General features: G+C 45.1%; 1 protein-coding gene across 4 annotated transcripts in view; it reads right to left on the bottom strand.

The window, feature by feature from the left end:
• Positions 1-21254, bottom strand: part of AXIN2 (axin 2) — an 82597-nt gene that overhangs the window by 3451 nt on the left and 57892 nt on the right. For all 4 annotated transcript variants that reach the window (XM_079965396.1, XM_079965395.1, XM_079965398.1 and 1 more), the window contains 6 exons: positions 16708-16848; positions 15774-16282; positions 15339-15530; positions 14786-15016; positions 13878-13973; positions 10612-10779 (listed from right to left, as the gene is read on the bottom strand). In XM_079965396.1, the coding sequence (XP_079821522.1) occupies positions 10612-10779; positions 13878-13973; positions 14786-15016; positions 15339-15530; positions 15774-16282; positions 16708-16848 (1337 nt within the window). The remainder of the gene's footprint in view (positions 1-10611; positions 10780-13877; positions 13974-14785; positions 15017-15338; positions 15531-15773; positions 16283-16707; positions 16849-21254) is intronic.

Genomic DNA, 21254 nt, shown 5'->3' with positions numbered 1-21254 from the left:
ACCTGACTGCTATTTGACATAGTACAGTGGTACCTCGCAAGACGAAATTAATTCGTTCTGCGAGTTTTTTCGTCTTGCGATTTTTTTCGTCTTGCGAAGCACGGATTTTGGAAAAGCTTCAAAAATCACCAAAGTCTTCAAAAACCTCAAAAAAGGCTACCACACCGCATGCTATGAGTTGCTCCTCGAAGTCAAGTTGCAACTGCACCCCCTGAATGCACGGTTTCAAGAAAAAGGAAACAAACTTGCAAGACAAAGGAAACAAACTTGCAAGCCCATAGGGAAATCCGTCTTGCGAAGCAACTCAAAAAACGAAAAACTCTTTCATCTTGCGAGTTTTTCGTCTTATGAGGCATTCGTCTTGCGAGGTACCACTGTACATAAATATGATCCTCAAAAAAAGCCTTGCTGCATCTTATAATGTTGTTAACTCTCACGCACCACCTTAGTTATCCACATGATTCACCCTAAAGGCACACATTACGGTTACAAAAGAGATACTACTGAAAAACAGCCTGGGCATGGCAAGTGAACCTTGCCCTGGTTGGTAGCTTTTATGTAGGGTTTGGGGGCAGGAAATGGGAGCTTGTGACCCTCCAGATATTGTTGGAGTACAACTGCCATAATCTCTGATTATTAGCTTGGGCTGATAGGAACTGGAGTCTAGTTGCCTGCCTTTGGTTTAGGGACAGGAGGGGTGCCACACACGCACACACACACACACACACACGGAGAGGGAGAGGGAGTTCAGATTGGACCTTAGCATTGTAATTGAGCCCAAGCTGTTTTGAGAGAGCTGGGCTGACAGAGAAATTATCACAACTCAGTATTCTGCTTTATATTCCTGTCGTAAGATATACAAATGCTGGACTGGAAGGAGTTTGTGTCTTCACAGAAGCTGCTGAGACTATTTCAAGCAGAGTTATCCACTGGCCAGGTTTTAAACCTCCACGCTTTTCAAAAAACCCTACTGTCATTCTCTGTGCCAAAGCTTTGCAATAGACCACTTTAAAACAACACTGCATTATCAGCACCCTTGCTATATTGGTATTGGTATTATTATTATTATTATTATTATTATTATTATTATTATTATTATTATTTCAACAATCCCTCACAGAACACATTATTTAATTGCTTTTAAAAGTTTTATCTGTGGGTAAGAAACAGGCTTTGGGATTTCTGCTGTGTTTTATTGTGTTAATTTTGTTATGTACAGCAAACCCGCAAACTTAGGTGCATTTCACTTGTGTGCATTCAGCTTTACGCACTTGGCCGAAATGTTTAAAAAATTAAAAGGGGGGCAGAAAGGAGGCAGGTGTCCTATCCAGGAAAAAAGGCTTTGGAAATCCCACCTGCCATTGTACCCTAGGACGTGGGTGGTGCTGTGGGTTAAACCACAGAGCTTAGGACTTGCCGATCAGAAGGTCGGTGGTTCAAGTCCCCACGACGGGGTGAGCTCACGTTGTTCGGTCCCAGCTCCTGCCCACCTAGCAGTTCAAAAGCACATCAGAGTGCAAGTAGATAAATAGGTACTGCTCCGGCGGGAAGGTAAACGGCATTTCCGTGCACTGCTCTGGTGCGCCAGAAGCGGCTTAGTCATGCTGGCCACATGACCCGGAAGCTGTACACCGGCTCCCTCGGCCAATAAAGCGAGCTGAGCGCCGCAACCCCAGAGTCGGCCACAACTGGACCTAATGGTCAGGGGTCCCTTTACCTTTACCTTAATTATGGCTTTAGGTGTGATCCCCAGAACGTAACCCTCTTGTAAGTCGTGGGCACAACTTGTGTGTAATTTGATTAAGTGCTCTATAAATCTTTGTGTACAAGCAGATGGGAAAGAAGAGTCAGTGAACTGAAGCCCTGAAATGGGAGGCAAATCTGCTTTACTGGAACTTGGAAGCGCAAGTTCAATTCTGACCACAACGAGGTGATTGCAGCACATGGTTCTCAAATATCAGGAAATGTCTGGTTTACCGCCTCAGTTTATATCAGGGGTAGGCAACCTAAGGCCCGTGGGCCAGATGCGGCCCAATCACCTTCTAAATCCGGCCCGTGGACAGTCTGGGAATCAGTGTGGTTTTTACATGAGTAGAATGTGCCCTTTTATTTAAAATGCATCTCTGGGTTATTTGTGGGGTCTGCCTGGTGTTTTTACATGAGTAGAATATGTGCTTTTATTTAAAATGCATCTCTGGGTTATTTGTGGGGCATACAAATTCATATTTCCCCCCCAAAAATATAGTCTGGCCCACCACATGGTCTGAGGGATGGTGGACCGGCCCATGGCTGAAAAAGGTTGGTGACCCCTGGGTTTATATCAACGCCCACAATCTTGTCTTTTATCATTTGCGAGACCAGCACCACTGATTTTGCTCAACCACATATATTTTGACAAAGCAGTCTCCATGAGAACAGGCCCTACAGCAGTGAACTGCCCTCCCAAACCAAGCTGAGCTTCCACAGCTCAAAGATCTACACAATTTAGACTAGAGATATCACACTCTGGACATATAAATGCAACTTAAGAGGAAAGCTCTTGGAAAAACAAAAGAAGGGCAAAAAAACAAATTGAATGTACCAATTAAAATTTTATTTATTTTTTGAAAGAGGAGGCACCTTTGGGAAAGTTCTTTAAACCACTTACAGATATTGGCAGCAGGAATGCAAAGTTTCTCCCTGGCCAAGCATCTGATTTAAGGAAATAAAAATCCAAAACAAAACCCATTATTTCCAATTTAGCCATATGACTAAACTTTATACAGCGCCGCTCCTACAATTTTGAGACTTTTACTAAAGTGGATTTTGAAGAAGAGAGAAAAGTTACACATTGTAAAACCGGGAATATTTCATTTGAGGCCTGTTGTTGTTTTTTCTTTTTTAGTAAAAGCTCCAAACTGCTGACACATTCCAAAGAAGAACATCCAAAAACAGAACAACACTTTTAAAAAGGACAGAGATTGCTACATCTCTGCTTCGATATTTCCGAGTGGCCCCCTGCGTAATGAGCAATCTTGGCTTAGATTGCAATATTTGACACAGAAAGGTCAAGCAGGAGTGTCCCGCTTTCCCTTTCTTCAGGCTTGGGATCGTTAGATCACGAAGCCAGTGCTCATGCAGACAAAAAAAAATAAAAAAATAGCGCCCCTTCCCCTCTTGTGTCAAACAGTAAGGACCCCTCTATTATCCTGAATTAGACCGTTCAGCTTCTTGATTAAAGGTTCCTTTTATCCCCCCTTCCAGCATTCTTCCTTCTCAGGCTGCTTAATTGCATATGCACAAAATGAAGGCCTTCCATTCAGAGGGTTAGCATTTAGGGAGCCTGCTTGTCTACTACCACACACACACACACACACACACACACCCCTCCTTGCACCCAGGCTGATCTCTCGCCCTCTTCCAAGGAGCTCTCTTTTGCCATGCAGTCACAGGCAAGGAAATATTCTTATCCGATCAGCCTTAAGGGGAAAACACCAACAAGAACCACCCAAGTTTTAAAGTAACGAAGTATATTCAAAGGAAAGGCAGCTCATTTTCTACCATATTTTAAAGGATCCCCTCAACTTTGAATTCCCTCTTATAAAGCAACTTTCTTTGGCTAGGAATCTACTTGAGCACCCGTTTTTGCTTTGATATTTAAGACCTCTGAACATACCAACAAGAGACTGGTTTATCTGACAGGAGGTATTATTTATCTGACTTTGATTAGGGAGATAACAAGATGGGTCTCTTAATCAAGTTAGAAAAGGAAAACTGTTCAGTCATTGGACTTTTTTTGTCACTTTCAGATGAACCCATGGATGTAACAAAATCCATTTACTTCAGAAGAGGCCAAAATTCTCCCACCGACCAGCCTTCCTTTTGCTGATCCAAAACCAAAATACAATGAAACTTCCTTCTAGAATCCCTCAAGCTAGCAGGCCAGAGAGGAAAAATGAGGAGCGGGGGGGGGGGGGGGGGGACTTTGAATGAGGTACAAAAGGACTTTCACTCCGTTTTATCTCCTCCTTTCCAAGAGGATAAACAGCTGTAGCAATAACTTCCCCCTTGATCTTAAAACTCTGGCAGCGTTGACAAAATTCTTTGTTTGAACGCCACATTTTTATTTTCTTGAAAGAAAGAAGAAAAAGGAGGGGGGAGCTCCACACGCTGACCTTTTCCATAACTACAACCTTATTTCTCACAGAGAAGTGCAAAAGGGGGGGGGAGGGGGGGTTGGTGAGGGAGAATGCAAACTAATATCTCCCCCCCCCAACCTCTTAAAACACATCAGGAGGTCCTTATTTGCTTGTGGAGGGGGGGGGACTCTCTCCATTGAAACAATTTTTGAAAAAATGTGGCAAGGTTTGCTTTCTTTCTCTCCCCCTCTTCTGTTGCATGTCTCTCCCCCCCATTCCCCCCCCCCCCCCGCTTTTTCTACATCTGGCACCCATACAGTCTACAAGGCTTGGAGTTACTGCTCTTTTTCTGAACTACTGCCATGTTACCCAACACTACGCAGAGTGAATGAGAGAGAGAGAGAGAGAGACTGTGTGTTTGTTAAGTGTAAGGGCATGCTTCTGATATTTTGTGTGTGTGTGTGTGTGTGTGTGTGTTGAGAGAGAGAGAGAAACTCCAAAAATATTATATCGCCTCCTAATATTTCCCCTAAAAACAATCAACAAAGGCACATACCCACCCCTGAGTTCACACCGCCGCAGCTGAAGAGTACCTCAGCAGAAACCCGAGGTACCTACGTTGTTGCAGACTGACTCGTTCAATAAAGAATTTTGAGTGTCAACCATTTATGCATGCCTTTGTGTGTTAAAAATGAAAGGCACAGGCTTCAAAGACATGCTTATTAAGTGTGCCTTGGAACAAAATCAATGCCAGATGTGACCAGAGCAACCAAGCCAATCCTTCCCCTCAGCAATGCCTGCAACTCTGGGCAGTATATATGGCCCTGTTCCTTGAAGGTCACCTGCAGCTTCGCTCTTCGTCCCCCTCTTCTCCCCCCACCCACCCACCCACCCCCAAATAATAATAATCAAAGCTTGGATCAAAATGATTCCCTGAGGGAGCAACACATTCAGATAATTAGTTTTACCTTGGGTCTGTACAAAATTCCTCCCCTCAATATATATATATATATATATATATATATATATATATATATATATATATATGGGAATCTTGTACAGTATGTCTATCATCTCTCTCTCTCTCTCTCCCCACTGGTCTTTGGCCTCAGCTCCTTTTGTACACATTGCGTAAAAAAGTCAAAGAAATAATAAGCCCAAAGTTATCTGTCACTTTAAAATGCTCTAACCACAGTTACAGCGCGATCCTATAGCAGGGGCCGGCAACCTAAGGCCCATGGGCCACAAGTGGCCAATGGGGGTCGTTTAACCGGCCCGAGCCACCCGCTCAGCGAGTCCCCCCGCACTGCGCTAAACCACCACAGCGCAGCGCGGGGACTTGCGGAAATCGCAGGCGCGCATGCGTGATCCAGCCCATGAAGGGATCTCCACTGACTGGAGTGAACCGGCCCAGGTGAAGTAAACCTTGCTGACCCCTGTCCTATAGGAATGGTAACAACCTCAGCTAAGCATCATCAGTTTCATTCTAGGAGTTCTTCAGAGGTTATCAGAATGATCCGGTTCTGATTTTCCCATCACTGACTTCCATAAAATACACAGTAAGCAAATTCAAGGCCCCTGGCTTTGTGTCTACTTAAGAGATCTAAAAAATTCTGGAAATTTTGAAGTCATTGGAGGAGGGAGGGTTTTGTCAGGAAAGAAGGGAAATTTGGGGATAAATGGGGAATGAACTACTTTGCATATCAAAAGTCACTTTGTAACTTTATGCATTATGTATATTGGTCTACTATATAATTATCATATTTGGTATATTAAAAGTTACAGTTCATCCAGACAATATTTAACAATTGAATTTATTATGGTGTTTTGGGGTGTGTCCCTCCCCAAGCAGTGTGAACTGAACGGCAACAAAATTTTGTCGCTCTCTACTTTCTCCCACTTCCAACTATTCCAACAAGAGGAAGGCCATAATCAAACGAGGCATCAGAATCTTCTTCCTTCTCTTGTGACAATGGGAGTGCCTTCCAAGAGACAGAGATGGATCTTGCTCTTGTAGGTGAGAGTTGCACTCGCAGTTGACAGATGAGGACTTAATACAGGAATTGTAACGATGGGATACTGTACATAGTCTTACATAAAGGTTTTCCTGTTGCACACTTTTAGAAATCATTTGGGAGGGGGAGTGAATAGATGAACACCTTGTCTTAAACATTTTGTTCATCATTGTAAAAGAAAGTGTTTCACGATCCCCATTAAAAAAAAATAATAATTGAAGGGAAATGAGGAAAAACACGGGGGGGGGGGTTAAAATAGAATTTTTCATTCCCTGCCCCTGGGACTTTTTCATCTCCACTATATGTTTTCAGACCCATGTCTCCACTCCATTCATGGCAGTGTATGCCACAGAGACATGGTATGCAAACAGAAATCTAGGTTTTCCTTAGAGTGTGGTCCTGAATTTTTTTGTGCTTGGGACGGGATGGGGAGCAGATTTGAACAGTGTTAGAAACTGGGGTAGAAAAGCTAGGAGCCAAATGGCTTCTAGAACCTGAGTTGTGGGTGCCAAAACAGAATGTCTCGTTGCCCCAGGCGGTCGGCAACATTTTTTTAATCATTTTGATAAGCATGTGCTAATACGCAATTCACATAAGTGACACATTGTTAATATCACCTTCTTAGCATAAATTATGAATACATGTTTTAATTTTGTGTTTACAACAAAAAATATTGGTACCTTACTTCGGTTTTCAAAACACTCTACAGTGGTACCTCGGGTTACATACACTTCAGGTTACATATGCTTCAGGTTACAGACTCCGCTAACCCAGAAATAGTACCTCGGGTTAAGAACTTTGCTTCAGGATGAGAAAAGAAATCGTGCTCCGGCAGCGCAGCAGCAGGAGGCCCCATTAGCTAAAGTGGTGCTTCAGGTTAAGAACAGTTTCAGGTTAAGAACGGACCTCCAGAACGAATTAAGTACTTAACCCAAGGTACCGCTGTACTCTTTATTGTTAAACTCCTTAACATATTGTCTATCCTTAACATATACTCCGAGGCTTCAAAGCACATACATTTCAGCAATCCTTGAGTGTCAGCCAGGCGTGAAATATGGCACTTAAGACTTTTTGAGGTGCTCGCAAATGGAGAATCTTTAGGCACAAAATGCGCCCGGCGCCCTGCTAATTTCAAACCCTGGATTTGGAGGGGAGGGGGAAGCCCCATTGTGCTAGCAGGAGCCCTTGAGCCAGCATCCACTAGCACACCAGATTAGTTTAATCTGGGCCTATGTTTGCTATGTACAAGAGATGCAGGCGCTACTATGCTTTCCTCTATGCTCATCATGAAAACATATTAAGGCAATTTACGAAAAGCCTACACTCAGATTGGTGGTGGGGAGCATAGATCCATTCCGTAAAACTGGCACCAGCGGACTGGACATCACAGTGAAAAAAGGGCCTATGTTCATTGAGTTCTACAATCAAGTTTACATGAGAGCTCTGCTTGATCAGCTGAATGTACCATCTAGGCGAGGGGTAAGGTAAAGGTAAAGGGACCCCTGACCATTAGGTCCAGTCGTGACCGACTCTGGGGTTACGGCGCTCATCTCACTTTATTGGTGGAGGGAGCCGGCGTACAGCTCCCGGGTCATGTGACCAGCATGACTAAGCCGCTTCTGGCAAACCAGAGCAGCGCACGGAAATGCCGTTTATCTTCCCACCGGAGCAATACCTATTTATCTACTTGCACTTTGACGTGCTTTCGAACTGCTAGGTTGGCAGGAGTAGAGACCGAGCAATGGGAGCTCACCCCATCACGGGGATTCGAACTGCCGACCTTCTGATTGGCAAGCCCTAGGCTCTGTGGTTTAACGCACAGCGCCACCCGCGTCCCATAGGCCAGGGGTAGTCAGCCTTTTTATACCTACTGCCCACTAATGCATCTTTCTTGATGGTAAAATTTCCTTACCGCCCAACAGTGCTCGATGGAAGGAGGATTCAGCTTGTACCATAGAACCCCCCCTACCGCCAACCTAGAATCCTGAAAAGCCCACTAGTGGGCGGTAGGGACCAGGTTGACAACCCCTGATCTAGGCCATCATTCTGCTCTCACAGTAGCCAACCAGATGCCTGTAGGAAGCCCACAAGCAGGGCCTGAGTGAAGCAGCATTCTCCCCACCTGTGATTCCCAGTGCTACCAGGAACCCAAAATGCACAATAACTTCTCCTTGGTGTGTTCAGCCACCACTTCATAGAATTGTAGAGTTGGAAGGGACCCTGAGGATTATCTGATCCAATCCCCTGCCAATGCAGGAATACGCAGACTGTCCCTTTACGGGGACCGAACCTGCAACCTTGGCATTATCAGCACCACGCTCAAACCAACTGAGCTATGCATGCACTTGCACAACAGCTGTCCATACAGGGAAATCTGTCATTTTCAGGCTGAGGAAGCAAGGAAGAAAAGCACTGGCAGCTCAAACCACATGGATACTGCCTGCCACATGCTGGTTGCCCCTTGGAGAGTTTTAGTTCGCATTCCCATCAGCAAACACACCACTTTGGTAGCATATGTGCTGCCCCGTAGGGATGGACTTTATATGCTGCAATTTCACACGTTTATATTCTGCTTTCCATCTGGTATGGGCACCAGATTCAAAGCGATTCAGAGTGATTTAAAAAAACACCACAAACAACCCAGAGTGATAACCAACAAATGGCTATAGAAGCCAGATAAAAAACATCAGAGTAAAGCTACAATGTGCTGAAAACCTGGAGGAATAAAAAGAAAAAAGCAGGGCAAAAGGATAAAGACAGAGTTGGTTGCCAGGCAAGCCTCCCTAGAGCACACATTCCTCAGGCAGTAACAGCAAAAGGCCCTATCCTGGATTGCTTCCTGCCTCTCCTCTGGTGGCAGATGGACAGCTTCCAATGAGGACCTTAATACATAGGCAGGGCATGTCTTCATAACACAGAAAACACATCAAGGCAGGGGTGGCTCTCCAAATGCTGCTGGACTGCACCCCTATCACCCCTGACCATTGGGCATGCTGGCTGGGGCTGATGGTTGGTGGTGGTCCAACAATGTCTGGAGCAGAACAAGACCCCCTACCCCTGGCTTTAAAGCAGTAAGTTTTCCAAAGGAACCAATGGCATGTTGTGAGCTTTTGGCAAAAACTCAAGTGCACCAGGGCAACTGTGAGTGGAGAAGACACAGAGGATCAGGAGGTTCAGAGTAACAAAGGGTAGGGAGGAAAACAATAGCTATGTGCGTAATTATATGGTCCTGCGGTAGAATGAATCCACAGCTTCCAATCTGGGTTTTGAGCCCCTCCACTGATGCTCATACATTTCCCACTGTCGCAGTCCTGCCAGCTACAGACATTCACACCTTGGCTAATGTGAGAAGTGGGTCTGCCTGACTAAGGGACATTTGGCAACACAAATTCCAAATGCACATAGAATCATACAATAGAACTGTAGAGCTGGAAGGGATCCCAAGGGTCATCTAGTCCAATCCCTTGCAATGCAGCAATCTCAACTTAAGGCGTATCTCACTAAAGGCACATTCACACATTGGGTATTTACACAGGACGTGCCAACAGAGGAAATGTGAGCTGCATGTCCGGTTGATCCTATGTACTGTCCAAGAGATGGATATGTACCTCAGGATCTAAAATCTTCACTCAATACTACAATATTAATTTCGTAGCATCTAGTTTGCAGTACATTCTGTGAAACCTACACCTCTCCTCACACAGTTTGTGCCTGATACCTTCAGCAAATAGCGTACCAAGTACAATAAATCAAAGTGGCTTATTTCTTTTCACAAATTAGGGTTTATCATTTTAGTCTGTTTCCATGGGCAAGCAGGACTTTGATTTAAGGCTTAGTTGCTTACATAGCCTCGTGCAAAACAAACCCCAGAATCACCTAACCAAAGGAAGAACACACTTCAGACGCTATCACCTCCCTTGCAAATAGAGACACATAGCTGTGATCTCATAGGAAGCACTTACATGCGCAATAAACATTACTACCCCTCAGCAGCTTTTTACTCTGAAGCTGATTATTTACATTTTGCAAACTGCAAAGAGGGAATAATTAGCTACAGAGAAATCGATTGCAGGGAAATCAAATTACTTGTTACAAACAAAACCAGAAGCACTTCTAAGGCAGCAGCAATAGCCAGGGAATGAACTCAGAATGAATGAATACCTATTACGCTAGATTGTGGCTCATCCGCTTGTGAAAGGAAACTGCGCTGACAACATCATTATATAGTCTATCTATATAGGTGAGGCCTAGTCTGGTTGCTGGAGCAACCAATCCACCTCTTAACTACTATTGGTTTGGTGGGTAAATACAAAGAGGACAGCAGAAACTCAGACAGACTAGTGAGCAAAGTTGCAGCCAACCATCAAAAGCCTTTCCTTGTGGGAGGATGCTTAGAAATATATCTTTGGTTATTTTGGCACACAGTCTCTGCAAACACAAGGGAAGAAGAAGAAGAAAGAAACCACAAATATGCTTACCTATAATTTCCCTTCTTGCTCAGCTGCTCTTTAAAGTGCCCAAGTGTCAGGCTCTGGGCCTTTAACATCCTCCTATAGGGAATTTCCTCTCCACAGAAAAAATAAGTGACAACCAACTCACTAGGCTGGGAAGAGTGAGCAACAGGGAGTTTCTTTGGTTCTTTGTGACTGAAACATAAAAGAAGGGAGGAAAGAAATAGACATTATTTAGAAAGCATTTATGCCATAGTCAGAGAGCACAACTTCATGAGGAGCATATATAGTCACCTAACCACCTATATTAGCTGGATAGTAAAATAAATGCATACGCTTGATATCTGTTAGTACACCAAACTCCGAAAGTCTCCATGCCTGATAAACATTACCAGTGGATGGTTAGAGGATGGGATTTGCATTTAAACACAGAGCATTAAAGCCAAGGGGCAAGACCAGCATACTTTGTGGAGTTTTGAACCCGGAAATGCACAAGCTTTAATTGCCAACCTGAAACCCATGTAAAAATCTCAAACTAGCCACTGAACATGTTTTGTGGCCTAAAGATTTACAGTTGGGGTTGTAGAACCTGTGGCCTATAGTGGATGGCAGCGTGGGGGGCAGGCACTCGCCTAACCTGCTAATGCCCATGTAGCCGTTGCATACAGGGATGGAGAGGGAGCAAGGTAGAAGTGAGGCTGGTGCAGTGCAAACGCACCAGTGGAACTAACCTGCTACTCACACCAGTGCTTTTGCGCCTTGCCAACCTCCCCCTTTCTGTTCCAATATGCAGCAACAACAGAGGCAACCAGGGGTCAGGTGAGTGCCATTGCCCCACTCCACCTTCTGATATTGCCTGTCCATACGCCGATACCCATCTGCTCCAGCCATCATGGCCAATGGGCAGGGATGATGAGAAATGTGGTCCAGAAATATCCGGAGGCCCTCAGGTGTCTCATCCCTGCTTTATAGGCTCAAGTCAATTTGGTCCACATGGCAACGCTCCTTGGAGCACAATGTCAGTCTCATTCCCACCTCTAATTTGTTGTTTATATGTTGTATGAGCTTGGTCATTCCTTTATCAACCTAAAAGCAACCACAACCCTGCTGTCCATTTCCAAACACCAACAGAATAGACCAAATGGGGGAAGTTGAGCACTGGAGCTTTAGCCCTCCCCATGTATGCAATGGTTCAGTTCAACTACATGGAGTCTGGCTGAGGTGCTTTCTAGCCACTTCTCAGCCAGGTTCACTTTGCCATAGACAACTAGAGTGTTTGTTCCTTTGGGGAGCTTAGCTGAATTACTGAGCTCTCAGGACTGTGTAAGACTTCTTAGGAACTAAACGGTATACAGGTGAATTCTGAGAAAAGATAGCCCTTGAGGAAACTTTCCACTATCGTTCCCAGCACTCTGTAACCTTCTCAGAAGGAGTTGCTGTTGTTGCTGCTATTTAAATTTGGCAGTTGCCCAAGGCAACCCAAAGCAATTTACAACCAAACATGCAGGCAATGAACCCACATAGATATGTTAGAGCCAAAAGAAAAAAGAAATACATTAAAAACATTTTGCCCACTTCTAAAAGGCCACAGATAGTTAAAGACCAAAGGCCTGGCTGCAGAGGAATTTTTTTTGCCTTGCACCTAAAGATATGCGATGGTGCCTTCTGGACCTCTTATGAAGGGGGCACAACAAGGGTCCAGGATTATGAGTGCAGGATCTGGGCCAAATTATATGGGGGAAAGTGCTCATTCAGGTATTGTGGATGAAGAATTAAACTCAGTCAGAACCAACTAAGAAACTGCAGTGTTATTCTCCATGGATTTATAGTAATATAAATTGATGGAGAACATCTTCTGAAACTAGTTGCCTGTGAAGCTTCTGTATTTTTCCATGCTGAATTTCTGGACTTTCTTTCAGCAGTGGTTAGATTTTTAAGCGTTCATCTATGTGTTTTGAACTGCATTTTACCAATTTGTTGCATTTTATCAATGATCTCCTTGTTTTTAATGCAACAGACTAACATGGTTATCCCTCTGGAAACTAACTTGATTTCCAAGCCTCTACAACAATGTGGAATACAATCTTGTCTACACACACACGCGCCTTTTTGGTGGTGGCCCCATATCTGCGGAATGACCTCTCAACTTTATATTGTTTTAGACAGCAGATAAGAACTCACTCTTTCCGTCAAGCTTTTAGAGGTGGAATGGTTAAGCCATTTTTATGATGCTGTCAATTAAGTTATACATGGTTAAATTAAGTTATACATTTTTAAAAATCTTTTTGCTTATTATTTTTTTTATTGCCTTATCTTTTGTAAGTTGCTCTGCGACTTGTGTGTGTGAGAGAGAGAAGGATGGTATAGCAATCTCTTACTAAATAAATAAAATAAATCCAAAGCTTCACATGAGCAGAGGTTTCCAATTCACTTCCGTGTCAAGGCAAACACCATACTTTCTTCTACACTGATGTGAATTAGGAAGCTGCTCATTATGTGTACCAACACATGCATATTAAAAACTGCTGTGTCCAGGTAAGAGATGTGCCTGTTGCACCAGATTTTGTGGTGCAGTTACAGTCAAGCAGATTTTTGGAGCCATGATGTTGTGGAGCCAATGGCAAGAGCAGCAGATAGCTAGGCTCTCCTCACACCTTGGGACTCCCAAGGAAGATCGACCCTCTTAGGGAATAACAAACAAATCAGTTACTCAGCAGAATAGCAACGCCGCTTTGAATGCCATGCAGGCAACTTCTGAGGCAACATTGACTTGGCATGTCAAAAGGTCACAAAGTGTTACTCCACAGTAATTTACTCTTCCTAATTTGTTCCAAGTCTTTGTAGAGTGGCTTCAGGAAGAGGAAAAAAGCTACTCGCACAGACAGCTGGTGGACTTAAGGTCAACCAATTAAAAATGAAAGGCTACAGTCAGGTGGCTTAGCCTGGACTTCAAACATTGCTCATTGCTTAAGATGAAGAGCGTAAGAAAGAAAACTTTAATTATTTAGACGGTAGCAGATTTCTTGTTAAAAAGAACTATCCTGTAATTAGACTAATCCAATCTTTGTCCACTTTACAGGAATGCAAGCTTTTAAAAAAAATAAAAAAATCAGAAGACAAGATTTGGAAAAAAATGTTTTGTTCTGTTTTCACCCCCCTCAAAAGAGGAAAGACCAAGCATTAGCTGCCACGGAAAGATTACATTTTCAAAGCACCACCCCACTGATAAAACACAAGTTTTGAAAGGTAATGAATGATATCCAAAGCTAGATGTTGCATATGGCAACACTCACTCTTCTGCCGCTATGCTTGCATTGCAGAAAGGACTGTTTCCTCCTGGTACAGAAGTCAAGTGGTTGCGATCCCTGGGCTGACTCGAAGCTGAACATCTAAAGGTTGAAAAGCGGGAAGGGGGAGCAGAGAAAGGGAAGAATGATTAAGGGTGTTAAAATCCCACCAGTATATCTAATATCCAGGGCAGACAGTTAAAACTATGCCTGAGTTTTCCAGTGAAAGACAGCAAGGTTCTTTGACCAAGTAACCGGATTCACTTCAACAAAACGTTTAAGAAAAACAAACAAGGGCAGAGTTCAATATTCTAATTGTTTGTTATAAGAACGGGAGATTATAGTTTCTAAGGCAATGTTCTGTTTAATGGCTAGGCCTTTTGTGGCTTTGCACCACCAGATCTTCACATCACCTGCAGTGCCATAAACTTCCACTAGGATGAAGACAGCCCAACTAAAATGGCATTAACTTGCAAGGGGATTTACAAATAAAGCTACTGTGTGGTTTTTTTTACAGCTGTTAAGAAGTTTTGTTTCTTCTCCATCTTAAAAAGGGTTGCGTGAAGCTCAAACTGGACTGGAAAATGACAAAAGCATTAAGGTCGGGGAGGGGGCAAAGAGGTGGCCGCTGTGCTTCAGCCCCAAGTCACCCCTCCAAGAGGGCTAAATGAACCACATGAATTAGCATCACATCCTTCCCATCTTTCATTCTCAGGACTGACCACCAGACACGAGCCTGCAAGAACATAGCCCAATTTGCTTTATTTTCTTGCCACAAACCATCAGCTATCTGATAAGGAAGTGAAAACATTCAACTTTTGAAGATAATGTTCACATGTGCAAGACCTTTTGCACCTATGTTGCAGTAAGGGCAGTAAAGAGGCACCCCAGCACCCAACCTGTAGGAAGGTTACCGTTGTTTCTGTGGCTTGGACACTTCCGCTAGCCTGCGGCAAGCTTCCTCCAGCTGGGCCAGAGTGTTAGGCGGCGTCAGCGGGGGCATGGCAGGATCCTGGACGAAAGGGTGGGCAGGCTGAGCACCACGCGGGTGGCTGCTGCTCCCCCAGAGGTGGTGACGGGCCAGGCGCTCGCCAGGCATGCCTCTGGTGGACTCCGAATTGTAGGCCTTCTTTGTGCTTTGTGTGCTGCAGAGAAGAAGACAGGGGAGAGGGAAGGAACAAGGTTATAAAAGCTGGAAAATATGAGTTTAATAGCAGCTTCTGTTCTGTGCACTCAACTCTCCCAAAAAAAGAAAGAAAGAAAAGAAAAAGTCTGTCATAACATGAAAAGGGGCTCTTGCCAAAAACATGACATTTTTGTGGTTTTTCTGGTTCCGCAGAACAGCTTTCATATTAAACCGGAGGAGCAAAAGAGCTCCATTTGTTTTTAGTGATTGTAAAAATAGACAGCTGTGTAATAGATAAATATTTACCGGGAGCAAGAGTGTTGCAGACAGCTTATATTTACCTATGGGGTTTGTGCTTAGATTGTCTTTCACTCTCCAGCATCCACTGCCAGACATTCTGAGAGCGGTCCGCCTCCCCTCCAGGTAGCTGGATTCCTGGTGGTATGGAGAGCCCTCCTCCTTCCCCGCCTGGCAGAATGATGCCATCTGGTAGCTTACAGTTCCTTTTGGGTAGTGTCCCGGTTCGGCTGAGGCTTCAGTGAGAAAGAAAAGAGAAGAGCACTTAAGATTGCTGCTTGTTTGCCGTTCTGCTAGCTTATGCCAGAAACACACAGCACCATGGCTCTCCTCCTCTTCCCCGTAATCCCCAGCTCTTTGCGATTTCATAAACTACCAACAGCTACCCATTGTTTACAGAACACGGCGTGAGTCACAGCACTATAGCCAAGTTTCTGACACCTGCCCTTCCCCATGCTCAACCACCAGAGGAAACTTACCCAAACGGCTCTAGCTGAGCCATAGGAAGGTCCACCCCCTTGGTGTGCCCCTTGCACTTGGAGTAACAATAATAGTCACTGCCCCCAGCGGCACATAAACACTGGACTCGCTGGGCAGCTTCCGCTTCTATCTGCTCTTTCGTCTTGGGAATGGTGTGGTGGTGGATGTAGTGGTGGTGAACGTGGTTGGTGGTCTGCTTCGTGATAAATCCTTTGCCGATGAGGGCGCAGGCTGTGGGGATCGAGGCTGTGCCCGGTGCAAGGAGCAACTTGCCCCCGGGGAGGCGGTCCGGAGAGCGTGCACGAGGGCTGTGCCGGCCCATGCCAGGAGACTGGCACCCCGGGGTCTTCAGCACTCGGGAGAGGTGGTCGTCTAGGATTGCCTGAGGGTCGTCCTCGTAGCTGCCGGAGGGCAAGAGGGCAAGGGGGTGTGGGGGGTGCTGATTGGCCCCAACCTCTCGGCCAGGCTGTGCACCCGCAGGTGCGTCGGATGCCTCCTTCTCTTCATCCTTCAAGGGCAAAACACGAAGGGCAATCAATCAATCAATCAATCCATCCATCCATCTGAAAAGCTGACCAAGGACGGTTGAGAAACTGCTCCAGACATTATGCATTTCTGCATTAACAGCCTGAAGAGGAGATAACAGACCTACAAGGGGGGGGGGCGGTCAGGCCCGTTATTGTCTTTTAAATACCAAGAGGCATGCAGAGAAAACGGGAAGAGGGAATCATTCGCATTTTCGGGTTTTAAAGACAGGAGAATTGACAGCTTGCCCCTAAGTAGGAACGAAGAAGCCCTGTGGTCTTGCCATCTTTTAACATCCCGCTTCGAACCCCCGCCTCTGCTACCCCCTCCTTCCCTTCCTCCCTCCTCCTAGCCAAGGGAGGCTGCCACCCAGCAGGCGTCCGCCCCTGAAAGGGTTAATCCACCTACCTCTGTGATTTGCTGCAGCCTCTCTTCCAAGCAGTCCATGGTCTCTTGCTCCCGCTTGAGCTTCTCCAGCCGAGAGATGAGCTCGGCTGCAAAGGTGGCCGGTTCCACGGGGGTCATTTCCTTAGGAAGGCGGTGGGTTCGCTACACAGAGCGGGGACAAAAACAGCGAGCCATGTTTAGCAGGCGGCGGAAGCCGAGGCAGCTCAGCCCATGCGGCATTCCTGGCCCCGTTCAGCTGGTTGCGTCTCCATGTTTGGATGAAAAGGAGTCCGCAACCAGGCATGGTCTGCTCTGGATTTTTATGAGCCGTTGCCGCGGCCTCATGGAGTGACATTCTCCCCAATAGCGCTTGCCTTCGGCAGGAGCAGTTGGTCGCACTCCGAGGAACCCTGCTTGTTCTCTCTGTAGTACAACCAGCCCATCAGTAACTACTCTGAAGTAGAAAATCTTCAAAGACTGTTGTCAAACATCAAATGAAAAACTCGGAGGTGGGAGGGAGAGACTTTAACTCAAGGAATAAAAGTGGAGTATAAACAGAAAGGAGTTGGAAATTAAAAAAAAATATAATAAGATGTTTGGGGGGGGGAAAGGGAAGGGAACTGAGGGGGGGAGAAAAAGAGAAGTCAAACGGTTGCAGATCAGAGAAGTGCTGGTAATTTATTTCCTGGCTGCACACTGGGCACCTTTGAGGTAGTGTTGTCTCAACAGTGTCCTAGATCTCCCCCTCTCTCTCTTTTTCTCTCTCACTCCCCCCCTCTCCCTGCCCTCCATCTCTTTGTACAGAAAATGAAGGAAGCTGCTGCAGGCAAGCAGTGCTACACTGCTGAGCGTGGCTGCCTCAAGCAGATCTATCAAGGGAAAAGGGAACATCTCCAAATCAAGTGTAGAATATAAAAAAGCAGGCGAGAGAATCTCTGCCAAAAGAAGCTAGGAAAGACCCCCACCCACCCACAATCGCTGCTCTCATCTCCCCACAAGTACTCCCCTCTGTTTCTTTTTGCCTTTACCCTTAAATTCTGCAGGCACACACACACACAAACACACGTTTTATTTTATTTTTATTTTTTAAAGCAGAAAGCCGAACTGCCAGCTCTTTCACATACTACCCATGAGATGAGGTGGGGCGCCTCTCTCTCTCTCTCTCTCTCTCTCTCTCTCTCTCTCTCTCCTGCAACCACTTAGCTTCAGAAATGATGTGAGGGTAGAAAAAGGCCACTCTGCTGGAAATTGTCACTCTTACACAAGCTGGCTCTATTCAGTTCCCTGATCAAAGCACTGCCTTACAGAGAAAGTCGATTTGCACGCCCCAGGACAAAATAATCTAATTTACAAGCGGAGGCCATAGAACTTTCTGTATGGAAGGGATAGGGAAATATAATAAATAAATAAAGAGAGCGCACACATACACAAAACATCTCCGTATACCTCAAATTATCAATCTGCCTACCTACCTATCTACTAATGTTTTCTCTACTACATAAGGAGAGGGATTTGGTTACACAAATCATGAGACAAGCACTTGTCTGGGTAAACAGTTTTGCAGAGAAATGCCTCGCTAGAAGAATCACACCAGCATCTCCCTCAAATCTTCTGTACTTTAAAGGAGAGGGCAAGCCAACCTTCCAAAATATATAGAACCAGATTAGCTGCTTTCCTTGAAAACCAAGAGGCAGAAAAAACACTGGTTTTATTTATTTATTTTTTAATTTTCGAAGGCAGATATTTGGTACAAATATCCTCTTTCCTTTGCAGAGGCTGGGATGTCTATTTCCTGCCAAGAAGTTGTAAGTGGTGGTAGAAATCCTGGCTCTGCTCAAACAAATAGCAGAACTCCCAGTGACTTCAATGAACACAGGATTTCTCCTGGTGTGTTTCTCTCTCTTTGACGTCCTGGAGCAGACCAGAAAATGCAAAGCATGATCCCTTTTTTTAGAAAAAAAAAAGAAAGAAAGGGTGGAAAGCAGCTGTGGAAGTTAGGGGAGAGATTTAAGAAGAGTCTCTCCACCCCCACCCCCATTTCCCTCCTAGCCTTCCATTCATGTGGCTTAAAATGGGTAGGAGGGCGGACACTTCATATCAGTTCTTCAGAGCTAATCAACATGGTGCAAACATACCAGAAGGCAAGTCCATATTCAATGTCCTCAGAAAAGAGGCAGTGTTTGGGAGGAGGAAGAGGAGGGGGAGTTCTACCCAGAATTCATCTTTCCAATGGTGGCTGGGCACATGGAGCCCAGTGTGAAAAGAGAACACAGTGGGGAGGGGGGAAGTATGTCAAATTGGAAATGAGTCATACAGGAAAATGGAAACAAGAAAGAACATACAGAGAAGTCTTGCAGGATCATATCAAACATCCGTCAGGTCTCCAATTTCCAATGGGGCAAAAGATATGTGACAACATAAGAAGACTGCAAAAGCAGGACCTGAGTGCAAGACCACCCTCCTCACTTGGGATTCAGAGGCCTACTGTTTGGCAGGTGCTTCTGTAACAGTGGCACTTCGGACACTATGGGACTACAGCTCCCATCATTTTTGCCTGGATTTAGGGTGGTGCGGGTGCCCCCCCCCCAGGATGCAGAGTTGGGGGACACACGAAATCATCATCATCCTATACGTATAGGGGTATCTACTCAATACTTGTGAAAATAAGAAATATTTAGGAGGGGCGCCTAATTTTGTCCTCTCTCAGCAGAGACATCACCTTGCCAACAAAGGTCCGTATAGTTAAAGCTATGGTTTTCCCAGTAGTGATGTATGGAAGTGAGAGCTGGACCATAAAGAAGGCTGATCGCCGAAGAATTGATGCTTTTGAATTATGCAGGAGACTCTTGAGAGTCCCATGGACTGCAAGAAGATCAAACCTATCCATTCTTAAGGAAATCAGCCCTGAGTGCTCACTGGAAGAAGGAAAGGACTGGGGCTCCAATACTTTGGCCATCTCATGAGAAGAGAAGACTCCCTGGAAAAGACCCTGATGTTGGGAAAGATGGAGGGCACAAGGAGAAGGGGACGACCGAGGACAAGATGGTTGGACAGTGTTCTTGAAGCTACCAGCATGAGTTTGACCAAACTGCGGGAGGCAGTGGAAGACAGGAGTGCTTGGCGTGCTCTAGTCCATGGGGTCACAAAGAGTCGGACACGACTAAACGACTAAACAACAACAGGGTGTCTTATTACCAAAGTCCACCCCTGGCCACAGGCTTGCCCATACCTAGTTTAGAAGCTCACAGGGCAGAGTATGAAGGAAACAGCCAGGTAACCTTTTGACCTGCCCACTGCCCTTAGCATATGGTACTCAGAGTGCCAAGGATACGGGTTTTTCGTAGCCAGCAAAAAGGAAACATTGAGGGGAAAGAGGCAGGCAGAAAACTTTCAGGTTTAAACCTAGAAAGAATTTCTCGTGCACCAGGAATGAAACTCTGGAAGTACATTTTTAGGAAGCTTATCTAAACATGTTGGATAGCTGCTGGTGTAAGGCACCTGGTATCTTGTTTAGCTATAGAAGGAAGGAAGGAAGGAAGGAAGGAAGGAAGGAAGGAAGGGAGGGAGGGATGCTTGGATCTGTCTTCCACCATCTTGTACATTCCTTCCTCTTCTTTTATTTTAGGCTGATGCAACTTTGCATTCTAACCAAGCCAAACCAAACACCACCCAACGGATCAGCATTCCATCTCTCTCCTATATTGAAGCAAGCAACAACAAGGAATGGCTCAAAAAGGCATCAAGGCTAAATTTATCTAGAGATTGCATAACCTTATCAAAGTGTCATGACTGGACAAAGTAGCTCAGATATGAACAGAGATTGGCTTCAGTCCCTACTGCCGCCGCCACACTATGAAGGAAGCTTAATGACAAGGCCTATCTTGCCTCTGAGAGGTTTTTATGTCCATAGAACACAAAGAGCAAAAAAGCTGGAGAGGAAACATAGCCCCCATGAAAGAGGATGTGTGTTGCATGCAGAAGAACCTCCATCTCAAGTGTAAAAAGAAAAACAGTAAGTATCAGATAGTCGGGTGATAAGAAAGGCTGTTGGCCTGAAACCCCGAAGAGCTGCTGCCAATCAGAGTAGACAAAACTAGGCTGGATGGACAAACAGGGCGTTTCCTATGTCCCCTTATGCTGGTTGGAAGAAGCGTGGAACTCCATCGCTACTGCCTCCAGTGAAGATGAGTCCAGTTGCCCCAGGTAAGCACCATTCATAGGATGTGGGCAGTGAGCCTGCTGTGCCATTTCTAGGAAACACAAACCCCTGTGTTGCAAAATGTGACAATCTACAAAAATGCAAATGCAAGTCGCTGGCTAATAACTGTTTGTAAATATATAATCGGCATGATGTCATTCAAAATATATAAATAAGCCACTTCAAAACTATCTATCATCTATCTATCTATCTATCTATCTGTCTATCTATCTATCTATCTATCTATCTATTACAACACATCTCGCAAAATATACAAGTAAGTGCAAGTTGTTATATGTATCAGAGTCAAACAAAGATTCAAACAACCAAAGAATAGCGAGGAACGCCAAACCGTCTCTCAAAGGAAGAC

Source organism: Podarcis cretensis (assembly GCF_951804945.1).
Source record: "Podarcis cretensis genome assembly, chromosome: 2".
Classification (NCBI taxonomy): Eukaryota; Metazoa; Chordata; class Lepidosauria; order Squamata; family Lacertidae; genus Podarcis; species Podarcis cretensis.
This window is presented reverse-complemented; position numbering and strand designations above follow the sequence as displayed.